The sequence below is a fragment of the Pristiophorus japonicus genome, chromosome 3 (assembly GCF_044704955.1).
Source record: "Pristiophorus japonicus isolate sPriJap1 chromosome 3, sPriJap1.hap1, whole genome shotgun sequence".
Lineage (NCBI taxonomy): Eukaryota > Metazoa > Chordata > Chondrichthyes > Pristiophoridae > Pristiophorus > Pristiophorus japonicus.
The window spans coordinates 150865372-150885069 of NC_091979.1; the positions used below are offsets into that span (position 1 = coordinate 150865372).

General features: G+C 47.5%; 1 protein-coding gene across 4 annotated transcripts in view; it reads right to left on the reverse strand.

Annotated features, from left to right (window-relative positions):
* Positions 1–19698, reverse strand: part of dnah7 (dynein, axonemal, heavy chain 7) — a 1084136-nt gene that overhangs the window by 836924 nt on the left and 227514 nt on the right. For all 4 annotated transcript variants that reach the window (XM_070875892.1, XM_070875893.1, XM_070875895.1 and 1 more), the window contains one exon: positions 7051–7736. In XM_070875892.1, coding sequence (XP_070731993.1) covers positions 7051–7736 — 686 coding nt within the window. The remainder of the gene's footprint in view (positions 1–7050; positions 7737–19698) is intronic.

The following is a 19698-nucleotide window of genomic DNA, read 5'->3' on the forward strand; positions in this document are numbered from 1 at the left end:
GGTGTGGGACTGTTGGTGAATGTGAAATTGGGGTCGCATTTACTGGTATTGCAACCAGATAAGTCGGTTACGGCCTGACCGGCCAGAAAGGGGCTGTTTGGGTTGTCTCCTCCTCTTCCTCCTGCTTGTCAGCTGATCGCCGCATGGCTGGTGGCAAGGGCTGTGCCCTCATTATGGCGAGGTTGCGCAGCCTCCACGAATCTCGACACCTGCTCTGCTGAGTACTGCAGGGTTCCTCCAGAACAGTCCAGGCAGCAGAAGCATTGCTTCAGTACATCAATGGTCTGCTCGATGATATTTTATGTGGCAGCATAGCTTTCAATGTATGAATGCTGCCCACGTGTGCGCATAAACCTTATCGTCCAGTAGCCACCCTCTGGTTAATCGTGCTGGCTCAAATGCAGATGGCACAGCGGACTGCCACATAATGAGGCCATCATGACTGCTGCCAGGATACTGGGCATTCACCTGAATAATTCGCTGACTATGGTCGCACACCAGCTGAGCACTGAGGAGTGGAAACCCTTTTGGTTGCAGTACATCTCAAAGTTTACATACAGTGCCCGAAAAGCAATGTGCGTGCGGTCAATGGCACCCTGATCCATGGGGAAGCCTTCAATCCTCATGAAGCCATGTGCTCGCTCTGCCTGCTGCTCTCTGGCTAGGGAGAAGGAAATGTATTCAGTTCTCTAGTTATAAAGCGCCTCAGTTACCTCCCTTATGCAACAGTGCACGGCAAACTGGGAAATGTTGCAAATATCACCTGCTCTAGCCTGGAAGGAGCCCGATGCATAAAGGTTCATGGCCACTGTGACCTTCACAATTACTGGCAATGCAGTCTTCACCCAGCTCTGATGTTGCAGTTGTGGCTGCAGCAGGTGATAGATTTCAGTGTGGTCATCCTTGGTGAAACGCAGTCATCTGCCACACTGCCTCTCGCTGAGGTTCAGGTAGAAGTATTGAACACCCTGGACAGATATGGCCTCCTGCTGAGCGCTTTGCCCCCTCCTCCTCCTCCCTCTTCTTGCAGTTTATCCTACACTGTGTTGTCTCTGCTCATTCTCCATATCATGCTGCAGGTCAAGTGGAATGCCAATTGCTGCACCAATGTCTTCAGAGCAAGTGGCCTGTGCAGAATCCTTGAAGTCGAGACTAAGTCCTTCAGCACCTGCCACACCATTCCATGTAGACTTTAGCAACTTTAAATAACTGTACAAACCACCAAACACTTCTGCAAACTCAGCAATAGCCAGTAGAAATCAATCAGAACTAACCTCCAAGGTGTTGGTGACTCCTTTAAATAGCACTTGTGGGAAGTCCTTCCTGCTGCTGAATGAATGTTCAGCTGTTCGAGCTTAAGAGCTGGAGCACTGACCTCCAAAATGGCCATGCTGGGAGTCAAATCAGCATTACACACTGATTGATGTCACAATTTGCCTACTATGCATGCTCTCTGTGCCCGCGCTAATGCCCTGTCCAAGATGGCGTCCGGCGTGCCCGCACTAGAAGTGTGCATACATACAACGGACACCATTTTGGAACCAAAACAGCACCCGTAATGCTCAAACAATAGGCACGACAGAGCTGAATTTTGTGGCCAATGTGTTCACTATTTTACTAGAAATATTAGCCAGAAGAAAGTTTTATGAACGTGATTATGATATTGCTGGACAGAAAAAAAAACTTTCACAACCTCAGGATATCCCCAAATGTTTTGCAGCCGAAGAAGTACTTTTAAAATGCAGTCACTGTTGGAATGTACGACACACGGCAGCCAATTTTCGCACAGCAAGGTCCCACAAACAGACACAATGATAATGACCAGATATTCTGTTTTAGTGATATTTGTTGAGGGATAAATATTGGCTAGGATGCCAGGGATAACTTCCCTCCTCTTCGTCGAATAGTGTCATGGGATCTTTTACATCCACCTGAGAGGGCAGACATTCAGTTTCTCATCTCATCCAAAAGGTGGCATCTCCAACAGGGCAGCACTCCTCTATCCAGCTTAGATTTTGTGCTCCAGTAACCAGAGTCGTTCTTCCCCCAAAATAAACAAGAGGTCGTCGGATTTTTTTTCAATCATGAAGAGAACAGTAGGTGTTCATATAGACATTTTTTTTTTAACTGAACTAGGATCAGAGAACTAAGCCTACAAACTAAGGAAACTTTGAGCTGAATGTAATTTGAGTGCATATTTATCTCTCACGAGGGCCGGAATCTTCCCAGGCCTGTGAGTGTGGGTTAGGAGGTGGGCCCGCTGTCAAAATGGCCCTGATTGACAGCGGGATGAAAGTCCGTTCTGAACCCGCCTCCGTGTCAGTTTCTCAACTGTCGGTTCTGCGTGTGGATCGCAGACCCGACACCAAGCAGCGGGCCAGAGTATGAGAGGAAGCTTGCCGGGAACATAAAAACTGACTGCAAAATCTTCTATAGATATGTGAAGAGAAAAAGATTAGTGAAGACAAACGTAGATCCCTTGCAGTCAGAATCAGGTGAATTTATAATGGGGAACAAAGAAATGGCAGACCAATTGAACAAATACTTTAGTTCTGTCGAAGGAAGACACAAATAACCTTCCGGAAATACTAGGGGACCGAGGGTCTAGTGAGAGGGAGGAACTGAAGGAAATCCTTATTAGTCAGGAAATTGTGTTAGGGAAATTGATGGGATTGAAGGCCGATAAATCCCCAGGGCCTGATAGTCTGCATCTCAGAGTACTTAAGGAAATGGCCTTAGAAATAGTGGATGCATTGGTGATCATTTTCCAACAGTCTATCGACTCTGGATCAGTTCCTATGGACTGGAGGGTAGCTAATGTAACACCACTTTTTAAAATAGGAGGGAGAGAGAAAACAGGGAATTATAGACTAGTTAGCCTGACATCAGCAGTGGCGAAAATGTTGGAATCAATTATTAAAGATGAAATAGCAGCGCATTTGGAAAGCAGTGACAGGATCGGTCCAAGTCAGCATGGATTTATGAAAGGGAAATCATGCTGGACAAATCTTCTGGAATTTTTTGAGGATGTAACTAGTAGAGTGGACAAGAGAAAACCAGTGGATGTGGTGTATTTGGACTTTCAAAAGGCTTTTGACAAGGTCCCACACAAGAAATTGGTGTGCAAAATTAAAGCACATGGTATTGGGGGTAATGTATTCACATGGATAGAGAACTGGTTGGCAGACAGGAAGCAGAGAGTCAGGATAAACAGGTCCTTTTCAGAATGGCAGGCAGTGACTAGTGGGTGCCACAGGGCTCAGTGCTGGGACCCCAACTATTTACAATATACATCAATGATTTAGATGAAGGAATTGAGTGTAATATCTCCAAGTTTGCAGGTGACACTAAGTTGAGTGGTGGTGTGGCTGTGAGGGGGATGCTAAGAGGCTGCAGGGTGACATGGACAGGTTAGGTGAGTGGGCAAATGCATGGCAGATGCAGTATAATGTGGATAAATGTGAGGTTATCCACTTTGGTGGCAAAAACATGAAGGCAGAATATTATCTGAATGGCGGCAGATTAGAAAAAGGGGAGGTGCAACGAGACCTGGGTGTCATGGTACATCAGTCATTGAAAGTTGGCATGCAGGTACAGCAGGTGGTGAAGAAGGCAAATGGCATGTTGGCCTTCATAGCTAGGGGATTTGAATATAGGAGCAGGGAGGTCTTATTGTAGTTATACAGGGCCTTGGTGAGGCCTCACCGGAATAGTGTGTTCAATTTTGGTCTCCTAATCTGAGAAAGGACGTTCTTGCTATTGAGGGAGTGCAGCGAAGGTTCACCAGACTGATTTCCGGGAGGCAGGACTGACATATGAGGAGAGACTGGATCGACTGGGCCTATATTCACTGGAGTTAAGAAGAATGAGAGGGGATCTCATAGAAACATATAAAATTCTGACGGGACTGGATAGGTTAGATGCAGGAAGAATGGTCCCGATGTTGGGGAAGTCCAGAACCAGGGGTCACAGTCTAAGGATAAGGGGTAAACCATTTAGGACCGAGATGAGGAGAAACTTCTTCACTCAGAGAGTTGTCCACCTGTGGAATTCTCTACCGCAGAGAGTTGTTGATGCCAGTTCGTTGGTTATATTCAAGAGGGAGTTAGATATGGCCCTTACAGCTAAAGGTATCAAGGGGTTTGGCGAGAAAGCAGGTAAGGGGTACTGAGGTGAATGATCAGCCATGATCTTATTGAGTGGTGGTGCAGGCTCGAAGGGCCGAATGGCCTACTCCTGAACCTATTTTCTATGTTTCTATGTTAAGATGCTTAAGAGGTCATTTAATGGTACTTAAAAAGATTTTACCTAGGCACTTAACATTTTACCAAGTTTTCAATAGGCTTGCCCTCCCTCGGATTTCACACCAGGTAAGTGTATCGGGTTATCAGTGACTCTCCATTGCTTTGGCTAGTTCACAGCTGCAAAAGTGGTATAAAAGCTACCATTTCATAGCTGTTCTCTTTCCAATCTCAGAAGCTGAAGCCTTCAGGATTTGGAAGAAACTTTTGAGCTGTATGCAGTTTGGAAGTGTTTGCAGTGAACTCTCTATTCTCTGTCATCTCCTTGGAGCAACATCTCTCACCACTGACAGATTGCTTCTGTCATCTCAACTTCAGTTGCCATCTATTCCATCAGCATCGGTGCACTTGAAAAAAATCTCACCTTGGTCCTCAGAATCCCACTATGATCAAACCCAACACCAACATCACTAAACACACCAGCATCACCAACAACAACACCAACCTTCTCCACAATCACCTGATGCTACGCAGGACATCAACACCTGACCACATTGCTGCCCGGGAAGCCAGGATGGCCTCACCATGGCGACATTTATGTCAGTTGACGCTGTGCACACTGGCTGCCACATGATGTGCCAGGTTGGCACCACCTCACACCAGCACCATAAAGCATCCCTGCAATGTCCAAGCCATTCCTTTCACACTCATCACCATTGTGCAGGGTGCCCTTATGTCTGACCATTCACTGCAACTCACTAAGCCACTTCCAAAAGTGCACACAAATCTGTTCAAGAACACAAAGTGTTCAAAATAAAGATTTCAATGTTTGACGACACATTTTCAGAAACTCTACACGAAATTGGCTAAAACACCTAAGTGCCTACTCTTGTGTGTTGTTAGTTAATATGATTGAACTAGGATGAGGTTGAGTGTAAGGGGTAGCTGGTGAAATGGGGAAGTGATAATGTAGATAGAGAGAGGGATGGGTGGAGGTGCAAAGTCAGTTGGTGTGAGTAAAGATGTGCAGGAGTAGGATAGGGAATGCAGAGTGATGGGGATGTGATGAGTGGCACACCAGGATGAGGATGTGTGGCTTTGCAATAACGTTTTGTGATCTAATGAGATCATTGAAAGATTTGCGCCACTGCAGCCAGGTCCTCCTGACAACATCCCTGCTTGTGCCCTTCTGTGCAATGTGTAACCAAGCTGCGTTGGTGTCCTGAGGAGGTCTCTTCCATCCATTGGAAGGGAAGAGAACCTTCCTGCATGTTGTGACTCCATCCATAAGCATCTGGAGGGAGTCATGGGAGAGCTTGGGTGCAGCCGTGCATCTTTGTGCAATGCTTGTCAGTGTTTGCAGCACCTCAGAACAACGGTCAAAAAAAAGTTGGCCATGGTCCCTTTAAGAAAATCGTCTGATGACGCATCATCAGGTGACGTCATCAGACCCGCTTCCTATTAATTGGCTGGGAACCTCGCAGGACGGGCTTAACAAGCCCTATCAACAGAAGATTGTGTTGAGAGGGCGGGATGGAGCTGGAAGCACGTTCTCCACATGCCACCAATGCCAGCCACACCGGTTCTGCCACTGTTGGTGAATTGCGGCCCCAAGGCCCTTATTTTCCACAATTAAGATTTCTGGTGCCCACGTACGTTAACGTACGTTCCCCCCCACCCCCACCGCCCCCCGTTAGCGGCAACAACAAAAAACAACACTTTCCACGAACTAAAAGTTATTTTTAGCGCCGTGCTACTTGAGTCCATTTCGGGGGGGCGGAGCTTATAGTGTGCGCCGAAAAGTCACTGCGCATGTACTGTAAAAAAAAATAATAATAAATCACTCACTGCATGGAGGACCTTCGGCCAGGGATGGCAGCGGATCGGGTCGTGTGCATGGAAAAGGCTCTTCTGGATGTTGCAATGTGCCTGGAGTTTGTTCTTTGATGGAAAAGGCTCTTCTGTAAGTTTCTTTTTGCCTGGTTATTTTTAATTGGAGTTTTTTGTTCAGTCTGGCGTGGAGGACCTTCGGCCGGGGATAGAAGCGGGCCAGCGCCGATTTCATTAACTTAAGGTAGGCTTTTTAAAAATGGGCTCTAAGGTCTCTGTGCATCGTTTTTTTTTAAATCGGTGATGTGGAAAATGGCCTAAATGCCAGAATCGGCGCAGCATCACTTTTCTACCTAGACCAGCATCAAAATATCTGCCGCCAAAAACTCTGGCGCTGAGTCGGCGCTGGCGCTAAAACTTTGGCGAAAATTTAAACTGACCCATTACACCCAAAAAATTGCTGGGCGCCAAAAAATCGATGCCCAATGATGGCGAAAATAGGGGCCCTAGTTCTTAATGTAGGGAATAGACTGCTACCTGGTGGTACTGAATATGAATTCTACTGAAGCATTCATAAAGGAAATGGACAGATTTTTGGTTCATTAGGATGTAGAAAGATACAAATTTAAATCCTTCCAGGAAGAATGAGATGAAATATGGTCTGAGCTGGCCTTATACATCAATCCAATTCCAACTTTGTGATGTAACAGAAGAAAAAGCTTGAGATGGCCATGTTAAGCAGAATTGTGTGCTAGGTAGGAATTTGCATTATACTCACTTAAAAAATCTCGAGATTTACATCCATGTGACTTCCCAGTTGTGTGGTTTACTTTAAATTAACTACAAATAGAGACTAATAAATTAAGAGACTTCAGTTTATCTCCCCAACCATAATTATTAAATTCATTGTTGTACGTGTTTGCTTAAAATTGTTAAACATTTTTTTAAATTCCATAGAGAGAACTAAAAACTAAACTACCTGATTTCTTTCTCAAATGGCTGTATAAAAGGAGATCCACGCATTGTCTGGGTCTTTACAATGTGATCATCTAGCAACATCTGGATATCATCAACAGCTGAAAGTACGTGAGTTCCTGTTTCTCGATATGGAATAAGAATGAATTCCATTGTTTCCCACTCGCTCATCATTTTTACCATGGCTTTGTCCAGTGAGTATTCTTTGCTAGCAGTCTCACTAATAACATCAAACTGATCCAAGAAAGGTTCAAGATTCATAGTGAGAAACTTGGAAACAGTTGACTCTTCAGAAGGCTTGAGTGGGAATCCCACAATATCAGATAAGGCATCCCAGTGCCGATCACGTAAACCAGGATTGCACATGACCTGAACAAGGGGAATGTGCTGTTTGAATTCTTCAACATTTTTCCGAACAGTACTGGCCATTTTTAATGCATTTGGTGAGTCTATTAAAGTCCGTTCCAACTTGTATAGACCACGCCAGTAGTTTCCTACATCTGCTTCTAGTTGATCTGGGTTGACATCAGAAAATGGTCCCTCCATCCAACTTTTATACTTGGCATTGAAGTCTACTGCCATGTCATACAGCTTCAGGTAAGGTTGAAGAATATCGTTGGTCTGTTTACGCTGAGGATACTGAGATTCAGTCAATCCAAATGCTTGCTCTTCTACATTAATCTGATCAATCTGGCATAATGAAAAAGTGAATACTATTTCAATAACTTTTAAAAGAATTATTACTGACAAAATGTTACATTAATATGTTGGGTAAATGTTATACAATCATATTTTCAACTTTGAGTATTTCAAAACATTGTATAATTTTGGTCCAAACATATATTTAATCTACTTTTGCACACTGCATGTGTGGATTCAGATGAAATGGTCTATTTACAATGGATTATTTTTGAACCCAACAATTTGTCCACATTGAAATAAAGGCCCAGAATTTGCGGTCAGCAGTGAAGCAAGGCTGTCGCCGAAGGCCTCAAAGTAAGCTTTGCACAAAGATCTCCTGATCTCTCTGTCAAGAAATTTGGCTTTTCTGATGCGTAATTCAAATCAACGTAAAATAGTGGCAAACACACAGTGTGAGCTGCTGTGACGTCAACAAGCTGTCTCAGAGAGCGAACCAGGAAGTGGGTAAGCTATTAAAATTGTAACTTTTTGAAAAAGTTAGAGATTGGGGCTCTCATATGGGGAAAAGGAAAACCTGAAATAAAAATGAACAAACAAAAAAAGTTTCTAAAGTTTCGTAAAAAAAATAATTTTTATTCAAATGGATAAATTTAACATTAGAAAAAATTAAAATTTGTTTTTCAGGACTATAACCTTTGTTTAGCAGTCAATTCTCTGTTAAAACCCCAGTTACACCTAATCATAGAATCATAGAAATTTACAACTCGGAAGGAGGCCATTTCGGCCCATCATGTCCGCGCCGGCCAACAAAGAGCTATCCAGTCTAACCGCACTTTCCAGTTCTTGGTCCGTAGCCCTGCAGGTTACAGCACTTCATGTGTACATCCAAGTACATTTTAAATGTGGTAAAGTTTCTGCCTCTACCACCCTTTGAGGCAGTGAGTTACAGATCCCCCACCACCCTCTGGGTGAAGAAATTTCCCCTCAAATCCCCTCTAAATCTTCTACCAATTATTTTAAATCTATGCCCCCTGGTTGTTGACCTCTCTGCTAAGGGAAATAAGTCCTTCCCATCCACTCTATCTTGGCCCCTCATAATTTTATACACCTCAATAAGGTCTCCCCTCAGGCTCCAAAGAAAATAACTCCAGCCGATCCAATCAGTGCTGGTTTCCGTATTTAAGGAAGGATATACTTGCATTGGAAACAGTTCAGCGAAGGATCACTAGATAAGGGGGTTGACTTATGAAGATAGGATGAGTAGGTTGGGCCTGTACTCATTGGAGTTCAGAAGAATGAGAGGTGATCTTATCGAAATATATAAAATAATGAGGGGGTTCGACAAGGTAGATGCAGAGAGGATGTTTCCACTCATAGGGGAAACTAAAACTAGGGGACATAGTCTCAGAATAAGGAGCCTCCCATTTAAAACTGAGATAAGGAGGAATTTCTTCTCTCAGAGGGTTGTAAATCTGTGGAATCCTCTGCCCCAGAGAGCTGTAGAGGCTGGGTCACTGAATATATTTAAGGCAGAGATAGACAGATTTTTGAGCGATTAAGGAAATAAAAGGTTATGAGGAGCGGGCAGGGAAGTGGAACTGAGTCCATGAACAGATCAGCCATGATCTTATTAAATAGCGGAGCAGGCTCAAGGGGCCAAATGGCCCACTCCTGCTCCTATTTCTTATATTCTTATATTTCCTCATAGCTAAAATTCTCCAGTCCAGGCAACATCCTCATAAATCTCATCTGTACCCTCTCTAGTGCAATCACATCTTTCCTGTAATGTGGTGACCAGAACTGCACGCAGTACTCTAGCTGAGGCCTAACTAGTGTTTTAGCGAGAGAATACCTCCGCAGGTCGGAAAGTATAAGAGCTGGAGTGGCAGGCCCTGTAGATTCGTGGCCCCCCAACCTGCGAGAGAACACCTCCGTAGGTCAGGAAGTATAAGAGCTGGAGCGGCATACAACTACAACTTCCAGCTCAAGCTACTCCAAGTGTGTGACAGCTTCTAGGTGGGCGACTGGATGGCATTATCAGGACCCAGGTCACCGTTTGGAGTGTGGGCAGGAGCATAGGCGTGGCCCAGGCACAGCAGAGGAGCGGGAAGGAGGTGCGGCGAGTGATCGAGGCGGAGGAGTGATGAGTGAGGAGAGTCATGGCGGAGGTCTGGAGAATGTTTGGCGCGGTGGTATGGCGGGAGATCATGGCGAAGGTGCGGTGAGTATTTTGTGGCGGAGGAGCGGCGGGAGATCACGGAAGAGGTGCGGCAAATGAGGGTACGGGGCCCAGAAGAGCCCAGGGCCCAGGGCCAGCACGGGCCAGCCCACACTGCATATGTGTGTGCACTAGGTCTGTGCAGCAGAGCATGTCTCCAGTCATCCTGCTTTACCCTTGCCATTGGATAAAGGCCTAGCTCTGTCAAGCCCATGTGGTGGCTGATGTGCAACGGTCACCACACGTTAAAAAAAATCCACACACAGGCATCTTCCACCCCTTCAACTGGAGTTCAGGACTGGAACATCGGGTCCTTCATTGAAACATCTGTGAACTCATGTGGAAGCAAGTCATCCTCGTTCGAGGGACCGCCTATGATGATGATGATGTTTTATACAGTTCAAACATAACCTCCCTGATCTTGTATTCTATGCCTCGGCTAATAAAGGCAAGTATTCTGTATGCTTTCTTAACCACCTTATCTATCTGGCCTGCTACTGTCAGGGATCTGTGGACAGTAGGGCTACGGGAGCGGATGGAATCCCCGTTGAGGCATTAAAGTATGGCGGAGAGGCACTATTGGCACGAATGCATGAATTCATCTCTCTCATCTGGAAGGATGAGAGCATGCCGGGAGATCTGAGATGCAGTGATCGTGACCATCTTTAAAAAAGGGGACAAGTCCGAGTGCGGCAACTACAGAGGAATCTCCCTGTTATCAACTAGTTGTCACTAGAATTCTCCTCAACTGTCTTCTCTCTGTGGCTAAGGAGCTCCTCCCGGAGTCACAGTGCGGATTTTGTCCCTACGGGGTGCAACGGACATGATTTTTACAGCGTGACAGCTGCAATAAAAATGTAGGGAACAGCACCAATCCTTGTACATGGCCTTCTTTGACCTTACAAAGGCCTTTGACACTATAAACTGCAAGGGAAAATGGAGCGTCCTCCTCCATTTAAAAAAGGAGGGAGACAGAAAGCAGGAAACTATAGACCAATTAGCCTAACATCTGTCATTGGGAAAATGCTGGAGTCCATTATTAAGGAAGCAGTAGCAGGACATTTGGAAAAGCATAATGCAGTCAAGCAGAGTCAGCATAGTTTTATGAAAGGGAAATCATGTTTGACAAATGTGCTGGAGTTCTTTGAGGATGTAACGAGCATGGTGGATAAGGGGGAACCAGTGGATGTGGTGTATTCGGATTTCTAGAAGTCATTCAATAAGGTACCACATAAAAGGTTGCTGCACAAGATAAGAGCTCACGGGGTTGAGATAATATATTAGTATGGATAGCGGATTGGCTAACAGAAAACAGAGAGTAAGGATAAATGATTCATTTTCCAGTTGGCAAATGGTAATTAGTGGGGCGCCACAGGTGGGGCCTCAACTCTTTACAATCTATATTAATGACTTGGATAAAGGGGCCGAGTGTAATGTAGCCAAGTTTGCTGATACAAAGATGGGTGGGAAAGCAAATTGTGAGGAGGACCACAAAGAATCTGCAAAGAGATATAGACAGGCTAAGTGAGTGGGCAAATATTTGCAGATGAAATATAATGTGGGAAAGTATGAGGTTATACACTTTGGCAGAAAAAATAAAAATGCAAATTATTATTTCAATGGAGAGGGATTACAAAATGTTGCAGTTCAGAAGGACCTGACGGTCCTTGTGCATGAAACACAAAAAGTTAGTATTCAGGTACAGCAAGTAATCAGGAAGGCAAATGGAATGTTGGCCTTTATTGCAAGGGGGAAGGAGTATAAAAGCAGGGAACTCCTGCTACAACTGTATAGGGTATTGGTGAGACCACACCTCGAGTACTGTGTACAGTTTTGGTCTCCTTATTTAAGGAGGGATATGCTTGCTTTGGAGGCAGTTCAGGGAAGGTTCACGAGGTTGATTCCTGAGATTAAGGGGTTGACTGAAGAAAGGTTGAGTAGGTTGGGCCTGTACTCATTGAAGTTTCGAAGAATGAGAGGTGACCTTATTGAAACATATAAGATAATCAGGGGGTTCGACAAGCTAGATGCAGAGAGGATGTTTCCACTCATGGGAGAATCTAGAATTAGGGGGCATAGTTTAAGAATAAAGGGTTGACCATTTAGAACGGAGATGAGGAGGAATTTCTGCTCTGAGGGTCGTAAGTCTGTGGAATTCTCTGCCTCAGGGAGCTGTGGAGGCTGGGTCATTGAATATATTTAAGGTGGAGATTGATTTTTGAACGATAAGGGAGTGAAGGGTTATGGGGAGCGGGCAAGGAAGTGGAGCTGAATCCAAGATCAGATTAGCCATGATCTTATTAAATGGTGGAGCAGGCTCAAGGGGCCAAATGGCCTACTCCTGCTCCTATTTCTTTTAGGCAGAGTCAACATGGTTTTATGAAAAGTAAATCGTGTTTGACAAATCAATTTTAGTTTTGTGAGGGTGTAACTCGCAGGGTAGATAACGGAGAACCAGTAGATGTAGTATATTTGGATTTTCAGAAAGCATTCGATAAGGTGCCACATGAGGTTGTTACGCAAGATTAGGGCTGATGGGATTGGAGTAATATATTAGCATGGATAGGGGATTGATTAACGGACAGAAAACAGAGAGTAGGAATAAACAGGTCATTTAGTGTAACAAGTGGACTGCCACAAGGATCAGTGCTTGGGCCTCAGCTATTTACAATCTATATCAGTGACTGTGATTAGGGAACCGAGCGGAATGTAACCAAGTTTGCTTATGATACAAAGCTAGGAGGAAACATAAGCTCTGAGGAGGACAGAAAGAGACTGCAAAAGAATATAAACCGGTGAAGTGACTGGGCAAGAAGGTGGCAGATGGAGTGCAATGTGAAGAATTGTAAAGGGATCCACTTTGGTAGGAAGAATGGAAAATCAGAATATTTTTTAAACGGCGAGAGACTAGTAAATATTGATATGCAGAGGGATTTGGGAGTCCTCGTACACGAATCACAGAAAGTTACTGTTATATATGTATACTTGTTTTGATCTGCATAGCCACCAGAGGGCTCATTCCCTGGAGTCTCAAGGGATCCCATAATCCCTTGGGAGCACAGGTTTTTAAGGAGGCTTCACTGGTTGGAGAGGCACTCTGGAGACCTGCAATAAAAGACTAAAGTCACACTTTACTTTGAGCTCACAGTGTTCAGTCTGACTCTTTCTCCATACACAACAACTAGCGACGAGATACAGATAGCGAACCCAAAGATGCAGAGAATAGTGGCCATTCTGGAGAAATTCTCGGTGGGGGATGATTGGGAAACTTTTGTGAAGCGACTGGACCAATACTTCGTAGCCAACGAGCTAGATGGGGAAGAGAGCGCTGTCAAACGAAGGGCGATCCTCCTCACCGACTGTGGGGCACCAACATATGGCCTCATGAAGAATCTGCTCACTCCAGCGAAACCCACAGAGAAATCGTACGATTTGTGCACACTGCTCTGAGAGCACTTGAACCCGAAAGAAAGCGTTCTGATGGCGAGGTACCGTACAAAAGGTCTGAAGGCCAGGAAGTAGCGAGCTATGTCACCGAGCTAAGACGCCTTGCAGGACATTGTGAATTTGAAGGACATTTGGAGCACATGCTCAGAGACTTTTTCGTACTTGGCATTGGCCACGAAACCATACTTCGCAAACTTTTGGCTGTAGAGACCCCAACCTTGAGTAAGGCCACAGCAATAGCCCAGGTGTTCATTGCTACCAGTGCCAATATGAAGCAAATCTCTCAGCACACAAGTGCTGCTACAAGGACTGTGACTAAGTGCTGTTGTTTTCAAATCATAACGTACAGGGCAGGTCACACATACCTGCAGCTACACGTCCGCAGATGTCTGAGTCCACCATCAAGGGTGATGAATGCAAGGCCATTAACACCTTGTTGGCGCTGCAGGGGTGATCATCGTTTCCATTCATGCCGATTCAAAGAGTACATTTTGCAAGGGCTGTGGAACAATAGGACACCTCCAACGAGTGTGCAGGCGAGCTGCAAAGCCTGTTAAACCCGCAAAACACCATGTTGTAGAGGAGGATAGATCCGCGGAGGATCACGACGAACCAGAGCCTCAGATCGAGGGGGCAGAAGTACATGGAGTGCACACATTCACCACGAATTGTCCCCCGATAATGCTGAATGTTGAAGTAAATGGACTCCTGGTGTCAATGGAGCTGGACACGGAGCGAGCCAGTCCATCATAGGCAAAAAGACTTTCGAAAGGTTACATAAGAACATAAAAACATAAGAATTAGGAACAGGAGTAGGCCATCTAGCCCCTCGAGCCTGCTCCGCCATTCAATAAGATCATGGCTGACCTGGCCGTGGACTCAGCTCCATTTACCCGCCCTCTCCCCGTAACCCTTAATTTCCTTATTGGTTAAAAATCTATCTGTGATTTGAATACATTCAATGAGCTAGCCTCAACTGATTCCTTGGGCAGAGAATTCCACAGATTTACAACCCTCTGGGAGAAGAAATTCCTTCTCAACTCAGTTTTAAATTGGCTCCCCCGTATTTTGAGGCTGTGCCCCCTAGTTCTAGTCTCCCCTACCAGTGGAAACAACCTCTCTGCCTCTATCCTATCTATCCCTTTCATGATTTTAAAAGTTTGTATAAGATCACCCTTCATCCTTCTGAACTCCAACAAGTAAAGACCCAGTCTACTCAACCTATCATCATAGGGTAACCCCCTCATCTCCGGAATCAACCGAGTGAATTGTCTCTGTACCCCTTCCAAAGCCAGTATATCCTTCCTTAAGTAAGGTGACCAAACTGCACGCAGTACTCCAGGTGCGGCCTTACCAATACCCTATACAGTTGCAGCAGGACCTCCCTGCTTTTGTACTCCATCCCTCTCGCAATGAAGGCCAATATTCCATTCACCTTCCTGATTACCTGCTGCACCTGCAAACTAACTTTTTGGGATTCATGCACAAGGAACCTCGACCGGCTCTCGAGGGGAAAATCCCCGGGACTGGACGGGCTGACCGTGGAGTTCCACAGGACGTTCTGGGACGTCCTGGAGAGCGACTACGCACGGGTCCTGGGGGAAAGTCTGGCGACCGGGGAGATGCCCCTCTCTTGGCGCAGGGCAGTCATCGTCCTGCTGCCTAAGAAGGGCGATCTCCGCCTCCTTAAGAACTGGCGCCCAGTCTCCCTCCTCAGCACGAACTATAAAATCTTCGCCAGGGCGATGTCTGCTCGCCTTGGCACCGTGCTGGACCACATGATCCACCCCGACCAGTCCTACACGGTCCCTGGCTGGACAATCCACGACAACATTCATCTGGTCCGGGACCTCATCCATCATTCCCAGGAGGCTGCTCTGTCGGTCGCCTTCCTATCTCTCGACCAAGAGAAGGCGTTCGACAGGGTGGATCACGACTATCTGCTCGGAACTCTGCGCGCTTTCGGGTTCGGGACGCATTTCGTCGCCCGGATCCGACTTTTGTACGCCGCCGCGGAGTGTCTGATCAAGGTTAACGGGTCCTTGACGGCGCCCCTTCGCTTTAGGAGAGGGGTGCGCCAGGGATGCCCCATGTCCGACCAGTTATACGCCATCTGCGTGGAGCCTTTCCTGCGCCTCCTGCGGACGAGGTTGACGGGACTGGCTCTGCAAGGGCCGGGCGTGGAGGTCGTCCTCTCGGCTTACGCCGATGACGTGCTCCTCGCGGTAGAGGATCCCGCTGACCTGCGGAGGATGCGTGAGTGCCAGGAGATTTACTCGGCCGCATCCTCCGCCAGAATCAACTGGGAAAAATGTTCCGGACTCCTGGTGGGTCAGTGGCGGGTGGACTCCCTGCCGGAGGAGCTCAGGCCTTTTGCCTGGAGCACGACCCATCTCCTCTATCTGGGAGTCTGCCTTAGCCCCGACGAGGAAGCCTGGCCGGCGAACTGGCAGGAGCTGGAGGCCAAGGTCGCCGCTCGCCTAGGGCGCTGGACAGGACTGCTCCAAGTGCTGTCCTACAGGGGTCGAGCGCTAGTCATAAACCAGCTGGTGGCCGCAATGTTGTGGTACCGGCTGGTCACTTTGACCCCTCCCCCTGCGTTTGTCGCCAAGATACAGAAGAAGCTGGTGGACTTCTTCTGGAACAACAGGAAGCATTGGGTCTCTGCCGCGGTCTTGAGTCTCCCGCTTGAGGAAGGCGGTCAGTCGTTGGTGTGCGTCAGCGCCCAGCTCGCGACTTTCCATCTTCAGACCCTGCAGAGATACCTTTACGTCGAGCCCCCTCCTAGGTGGTGTGCTCTGGCGACGTATTTCTTCCACCAGCAGCGCGACCTCAATTACGACACGCAGCTCCTGTTTGTGAACTTGGGGGGTGTCAGGACCGCCCTCCAGGAGCTGCCTGTCTTTTACAAGGAACTCATCAGGGTCTGGAACAAAGTCTCCACCAAGTGCAGCTCTCCGCCGGCTGGAGTGGCGGCTGTCCTGCAGGAGCCGCTGCTCGGGAATCCGTACCTCCACGACCGAGGTTTTATGTGGCGGTCGGAAGAGAGGGCTGTGGCTGGTGAGGTGACCAGGGTCAGGGACCTGCTCGATGGCGGAGGAGCGGGCTGGATGGCGCCAGGCACGCTGGCGCGGCGCCTAAATTCAGCCAACGTCTGCCGCGCGGCCGAAGCCATCGAGTCACTAAAAACAGCTTTGGGCCCTGACTCTGTTAGGTGCATCGAGGAGGCTCAAGCATGTGGGGAGATCCCGTCCGAACTGACCCCCGTCCGGACGGAATTCCTCATCGGCGCCAAACCCCGGAACCTCCCTCGGGAGCCGGCGCCTCACAACTTGAGCCACCTCCGTGCCTTTCAGTTCCGCGCGGAGGGGTTTCCTGTACGGGCCGCTCCTGCACACTCTCAACTTTGCCATCCTTGCCGGCCATCCGGACACGCCATGGCGTACCATCTTGCCGTCCGGAGGAGGCGGGGGTCCCCGATGGAGGGCACTCTATGCGGGAGTCCTCCCACTATTCATCGGGGACTTGGCCTGGAGGGTGGTGCACGGAGCAGTGCCATGCAACAAATTTTTAAGCCGGTTCACGGACTCCCAGGCCACCGGCAATTTCTGCGGTCTGGAAGAGTCCGTGTTCCATGTTTTTATGGAATGCACGAGGTTGCAGCCCCTGTTTTATTATTTAAAGGGGCTGCTCCTGAAATTCTGGCTGCACTTCAGTCCTACTCTCCTGATCTTTGGGCACCCTGTGCGGAGGGGAGCAGGTAGGTCCGAGGGCCTCCTCGTAGGACTGCTCCTGGGCACGGCCAAGGGTGCCATCAGCCGGTCCAGGCAGCGGGCAGTCGAGGGGGTCGTTCAACCTGACTGCCTGCCTCTCTTCCGCGCGTACATCCGCGCCAGGGTGTCCTTGGAGATGGAGCACGCGGTGTCCACCGATACGCTCGCGGCCTTCCGCGAGAGGTGGGCACCGGAGGGACTGGAGTGCATCGTCACGCCCGGCAACCAAATTTTAATTTGATTTTGTGTTTTAAAGTTTAATTTGTTTTAATTGCCGGTGCTTTTAGTGTCCCCCTCCCCTTTTATAGGGGGCACTGGAAAAAATGTGATTTTAGTGCACCAAAAAAAACCACAAAAAAAAAGAAAAGAAAAAAACCACCAAAAAGAAAAAAAGGGCCTTGTAAATGTCTGGTGTGTCATCCAGGTCGGGTGGCACGGTTTAATGTTTTATGTTTTTCAGATAAACTCCAAAAAGAGTTTCATGCACAAGGACCCCCAGGTCCCTCTGCACCTCAGCTTGTTGTAATTTCTCCCCATTCAAATAATATTCCCTTTTACTGTTTTTCTTCCCAAGGTGGATGACCTCACACTTTCCAACATTGTATTCCATCTGCCAAGCCTTAGCCCATTCGCTTAACCTATCCAAATCTCTCTGTGTCCTCTACACAACCCGCTTTCCCAATAATCTTAGTGTCATCTGCAAATTTTGTTACACTACACTCGGTCCCCTCTTCCAGGTCATCTATGTATATTGTAAACAGTTGTGGTCCCAGCACCGATCCCTGTGGCACACCACTAACCACCGATTTCCAACCTGAAAAGGACCCATTTATCCTGACTCTCTGCTTTCTGTTCGCCAGCCAATTCTCTATCCGTGCTAATACATTTCCTCTGACTCCGCGTACCTCTATCTTCTGCAGTAACCTTTTGTGTGGCACCTTATCGAAGGTTGAGGTGCAACAAGGCCTCAAGGCCAGTCTTAACTCCAGTTCGCACAAAACTAAGAACTTACACAAAAGAATTGATTTCTGTAATCGGCAGTGCTACCGTAAAGGTCTCCTACGATGGAGCGGTGCACAAGCTACCACTCTGGGTGATACCAGGTGATGGTCCCATGCTGCTCGGCAGGAGCTGGCTGGGAAAGATACGCTGGAACTGGGACGATGTCCGAGCGCTATCGCCCGCTGATGACACTTCGTGTGCCCAGGTCTTAAACAAATCTCCTTCGCTGTTCAAACCAGGCATCGGGAAATTCCAAGGAGCAAAAGTGCAGATCCACCTAATTCCGGGAGTGCGACCCATCCATCACAAGGTGAGAGTAGTACCGTACACGATGAGAGAAAGGATAGAGATCGAGCTAGACCGGATGCAAAGAGAGGGCATCATTTCGCCAATTGAGTTCAACGAGCGGGCCAGTCCTATTGTCCCAGTCCTCAAGGGAGACGGCACCATCAGAATCTGTGGCGATTACAAATTAACTATCAATCGTTTCTCCCTGCAGGTCCAATATCCAGTACCAAAGGCCGACGATCTCTTTGCAACGCTGGCGGGAGGAAAGACGTTCATGAAGCTGGATCTGACTTCAGCCTACATGACGCAGGAACTGGAGGAATCATCGAAGGCCCTCACCTGCATCAACACGCACAAAGGTCTTTTTGTTTATAACAGATGCTCGTTTGGAATCCGATCGACGGCGGCAATATTCCAGAGAAACATGGAAAGCTTACTGAAGTCGGTCCCACGCACCGTAGTCTTCCAGGACAACATCTTGTCACAGGTCGGAATGCAGTCGAGCATCTGCAGAACCTGGAGGAGGTTCTTAGTCAACTCAACTGCATGGGGTTCAGGTTAAAATGCTCGAAGTGCGTTTTCCTGGCGCCTGAAGTGGAGTTCCTCGGAAGGAGGATTGCGGCGGACAGCATCAGGCCCACCAATGCGAAGACGGAGGCAATTGAGCACGCACCGAGGCCACAGAATGTGATGGAGCTGCGGTCGTTTTTGGGACTCCTGAACTACTTTGTTAACTTCCCTTACCGGGTCTACAATGTAAGAACCACTGCATGTCTTATGACGAAAAGGGGATGAATGGGTTTGGGGCAAAAGCCAAGAAAATGCCTTTGTAACAACGAGAAGCTTGTTATGCTCAAACAAATTGCTTGTGTTGTATGATCCATGTAAGTGTTTGGTACCCAGCATGTGATGCGTCGTCATATGGCGTCGGGTGTGTATTGCAACAAGCTAATAATTTCGGGAATCTGCAATTAGTTGCTTATGCATCCAGGAGTCTGTCTAAGGCTGAGAGCCTACAGCATGATTGAGCAAGAAGCGCGTGTGTCTATGGGGTAAAGAAAATGCATCAATAACTGTTTAGGCTAAAATTCGAATTGGAAACTGACCATAAGCCATTTATATCCCTGTTCTCCAAGAGTAAAGGGATAAATACCAACGCATCGGCTCGCATCCTGAGATGGGCGCTCACGTTGTCTGCATACAACTATGCCATCCGCCACAGGCCAGGCACAGAAAACTGCGCCGATGCTCTCAGTAGGCTGCCATTGCCCACCACGGGGGT